Source organism: Eurypyga helias, unplaced genomic scaffold (assembly GCF_000690775.1).
Source record: "Eurypyga helias isolate BGI_N326 unplaced genomic scaffold, ASM69077v1 scaffold42335, whole genome shotgun sequence".
NCBI lineage: Eukaryota > Metazoa > Chordata > Aves > Eurypygiformes > Eurypygidae > Eurypyga > Eurypyga helias.
The window spans coordinates 1-4,453 of NW_010254143.1; the positions used below are offsets into that span (position 1 = coordinate 1).

The 4,453-nt window shown below is 51.6% G+C and overlaps 1 protein-coding gene across 1 annotated transcript in view; it reads left to right on the forward strand.

The window, feature by feature from the left end:
• Window positions 1-80: 80 nt before the first annotated feature.
• The window catches only part of LOC104510601 (dual specificity mitogen-activated protein kinase kinase 6-like), a gene marked incomplete at both ends in the record, with an annotated part of 4,476 nt that continues 103 nt past the window's right edge, over window positions 81-4,453 (forward strand). The window contains 5 exon segments of the mRNA XM_010152900.1: window positions 81-197; window positions 651-702; window positions 2,755-2,882; window positions 3,579-3,656; window positions 4,391-4,453. Coding sequence (XP_010151202.1) covers window positions 81-197; window positions 651-702; window positions 2,755-2,882; window positions 3,579-3,656; window positions 4,391-4,453 — 438 coding nt within the window.

Sequence of the window (4,453 nt, forward strand, 5' to 3'; positions counted from 1 at the left end):
TCCTGGCTGAACCCAGCACAGTGGGAAAGGAAAGGATGCTTCATTCCAGTGGGCAGATATTTGCTTTCTTTATCCTGCAGGGAGATGTGTGGATCTGCATGGAGCTGATGGATACCTCACTGGACAAGTTCTACAAACACGTCATTGACAAAGGCCTGACAATTCCTGAGGATATCTTAGGAAAAATAGCTGTCTCTGTGAGTATTAGCAGGGTGAGGAGGGAAGGGAAAGGGTGTTTCTCTTCTAAACCAAGTCCTACGTGACCCAGTCTCACTGCTGTATTTGCGCTGGGAAGAGCATGGTCCACGGGCCAGCCCACGAGAACATGCCTAGCTGGCTTGCAGTGTCTCGTCGGAGATGATGTTATTTGTAAGGCATAAATACCCGAAATGTAATTGAGAGGCAGCACAGCGTTGGATGTGGGGAGGGCCCTGCAGCTCCTTTGCCTTCTCATGAGGGTCCTGGTGCCTCTGGGAGATCCCTGGGTACCTGCTGTCATCTTGGGCTGCTGTGAGGGTGCAGGACCCGTGGGAGATGTAGTTCCTTCTCTCCAAGGAGCTCTGATGAGGATGGGGCAGTTGAAGCCAGATAGCATTTCCTCCTCATCATGGTGCTGCCGGCTATGATTCACTCTAGATTTGTTGTTTCAGATCGTAAAAGCACTAGAACATCTACACAGTAAGCTCTCCGTGATCCACAGAGGTAAGTGCCAGGCACACAGCCATGACCATGCTGGTGTCTGTCTGCCCTGAGCTGCACGCTCTCAGCCTTGCAAGGGCTGGCCATGCACAGAGCTCCCAAAACACCTGAGATAAAATGGGCCTTTGACAACAAAAATATTCCCCAGCAGCTCATGACTAGCAAAACCTAGTCAGAGGAGATGTCTGCTGGTTTGCCCTTTAAAATCTGCATGCTGGTCCCCACATTTCCCTGAGGTGGAGGAGAAGCGAGCTCAAGCCTGATCATGCTGGCAGAGAAAGGGCTGTTTCGCCCTGGGTTGCACCGTCTGAGTCCAAGGTGTGCTTCAACACCTCTGCAAAATGAAACCAGACTTTTCCTTCTGACCTCGATGGGCTTTGGGTCAGGCTTTGTGAAGGCTTCTCCCCTAGCTCGACGGCTCCACATTGATGTTCAGTAAGAGGCGTCTCAATGCCGGCGTGTCGCCTCATGCAGTGATCTGCCCATCCTCATCCCCGTCTGTGAGGTTCCCTCAGCTGGTGGGGCAGAATACTAAAATAGCCTTAAGTGAAGTCATAAATACCCTCCTTAAACTCTTCTGACATTTTCCCTTCTAGAGCATCTCAAAGATGCCATGAACACACTTAGAAAGTAACAAATTTGCAGTGTTGCAGCTTGACACCTTTATTTTTAAAGGGTCATTTTCAATTTGTCATGAGGTGGAAAAAGCCCTCTCTGGAGTGTGTGATTGCCGGGGAAAGGAGCATCTGAAGCGAACAGAGTTCAGCTCCAGCAGGCAGTCACATTTTGTACATTCTGCCTGTGGCTGGGGGTTGAGTTTCTGCCTTCTGTATCATTTACAGTAGGTGGAAAATGCTGCTCAGCTTCTGGATTTCTGTTTACTTGGTTGATTTCTACTGAAAACCGTCTTATTTCAGTGTAGTAACAGATGGGGGAGGATCTCGGATACCTGAAGCTTTTGATTGCAAAATGCTGATTAGAGAGCAGATGTTAACGAACTGTAAACCACCGAATTCTAATAAGCAGGGCTCAGAAGCAGCTTCTGTCCTCCTTTGGATGGTGTGTCAGCTCTTCTATTTAATAGTTTATCACATGTAGACAGAAGACATTCTTGCCAAAGAGACCTCTTATTTCTGGGTGGTAACAGGGAAAGGATTGCTCCCTTTTGGGGATGAGAAAAAACAGGGTAGCCTGTGCTGTGTTGAGATTTCATCTGGGATTAGCCTCACAGCGAGTGAGTGCCTGCCACGCAGGAAGGCACCTCTGTGCCCTTGTGGATATCACTTACCAGCTCCTTTCTGTGCCTCAGTTTCTCTTTCTGATGGTGACTCTAACTGCCTTCATGAGCGTGATGCGAGTGTGAATACACCAAGGATTATAAGGCTGTGATGGGAAGCAGATAAATCTGGCAGTAATAAATAGATGAGACACTGGCCTGATTTCCATAAGGTGTGGAGCACCCACATGCCTGCTGCTGCTCACATTGCCTTCAAGCTTGCTATCCTTAAAATTAGAGGCTATTTCTGAAATATACTGATCCTTGTCTTAGTTTATTGCTCCCTCCTTCCCCTGCAACGCCTGCTCCTCTTCACCCTTTCCTACCCACACCTCATCCTTTCCCCATGGGTTTTTCCTTTTGCTGGCATGAGACCAGATCCAGATGGGGACTTGCCAAAGCTCCAGTTATTTGCAGACATCCTCTGGAGATGCCCCCAGCACTCCTGAGCTGTTCCCCCTGGGAACACTCAGATGTCCGTGGCCACCCCCTGCACGGTGGGATAAGGCAATTAGGTGGAGGGTTACATCCCACTCCCCTAAATCAGAGAGAGGAGTCTGCAAGGGAAGAGACACTTGCAGGACGTATGATGGGCCCATGAGGCAGTCGCCTGAACTTGCCATAGGCGCAGCCAGCCGCGTGTCTGGTGTGCACAGAGCACGAAGGGTTTGCACGGGCACCTTTGGTGCCCTCTGCTGATAGGAAGCTCTTTGGCTTTTTTTGGCTTGGCACAGCCACCCATGCATGACAGTGACTGTGGTATGTGTTCCTTCTTGCAGATGTAAAGCCCTCTAACGTGTTGATCAATACGCAGGGGCAGGTGAAAATGTGCGATTTTGGAATTAGCGGTTACCTCGTTGACTCGGTTGCTAAAACCATGGATGCAGGATGCAAACCCTACATGGCTGTAAGTTGAGCCCCGGAGAAGCTGCGTGTGAAAGCTGCTAAGGAACATGAGCCTGGGCATCGGGTCATCCTAAAGGGGGAAGGATCAGCCTCCGGCATGTGTCCTGGGGACTTGTTTTGGAAGACGGATCCCTAAGTTACTTGTAAAGGGGCAGTAAGAGGAGACAGATTGCATGGGTCAGATCAGATCTCCTGGGCACAGCTTCCTGCTGCCTTATCACCTCCCTGTGACCTTGGGGAAGGCTCTGTAATTACTCCGTGTTGTGTTTTTGCCATTTGCCCTGTGGGGACAATAGTACTTTCCATCTGGGAGAAAGAACAGTCCCTCAGGCTCCTCCTGGGAGCTGCTCTTCATGATTTGCTCTCTTTGGAGCACTTGTAGAGGGTGAAAACAGTCCTGGAGAATGATACTTGTCACGTCCAACATGCCAGATGTGCTGGGTCAGCTCTACCACCCCAGTCTGGTGCAGGTACTGTCTGCTTCTGGTGACCCATTTCGTGGCCTGCCCTTACTGGCAAGGATGTGGGACCCATGTGGGATCTGGCCCCATGAAAACCAAGGCAGCAAGTTGGTGACATGGGCTAAGTGGCCCTGGGCATCCACCGCTTAAGACACATCTGAGGTTGGTGAGCCTTGGGTACGGGCATCGCACTGGGGCCATCCCTGTTCCTCAACAGCCTTTGTCTCTGTTCACAGCCTGAAAGAATTAACCCGGAGCTGAACCAGAAGGGGTACAGCGTCAAATCTGACATCTGGAGCCTGGGGATCACAATGGTAGAGTGACCTGGGGGGCTCACAGTGATGCCAGGAGGGATGGGTGTTGCTTGTGGATTCATGTTCCTCCCCATAGCCCCCCTGACACTGGTGGTACTGGTTCCCTGGAATAGTGGAGGAGGATGGGAATACAGCTGTGGGGGTACCAGGGAGCACGCCACAGGGTTGATGGGAAGGAGGATGGAGCTGCTTTGTGGAGTCCTTGCTGCCGTCGGATGCCTTGGTGGGTGCCACTGGTGGGGACGACCCCGCGGGCTGCCGGAAGGTGGCAGCATGGGCTAAGGCGAAGCACGTCGGTCGCCTTGGAACAGGTTGGATTTCAAGCACAAAAACATACTCCCAGCACTTCAGCAATTAGCAACGTCCCCCTCAGAAGAGCAGGGATGGATGGCGTCTCCCACACAGCGTTTAGGGGGAATCCATCTGCTTGCAGAGTCATTTTATAGTGCAGTTATCCTTTGCAACGTGGGGTTGTTTTTTAACTTGGAACCTGGGTAACAATGGATTGGATGTGACAACTGCTGGGTCTCCTCAGGCCTTTCCCTTTTGCTGAGGGAGGTTAAGCAAGATGTTGTGGCCAGGTGGGGCAAAGAAATGCCACGTATTTGTGAGGGGCCTAAAAAAACCCCCCCCACACCCCTGGGTGGGCACACAGGAATCTGAAATTTGTGGGGCAGGAGGGTGAGCTGTGGGGTGTCTGCCCGATGCCTGAGGCGTGGGCTCTGTCTCCCCAGATAGAGCTGGCCATCCTGCGCTTTCCCCACGACTCCTGGGGGACGCCTTTCCCGCAGCTCCAA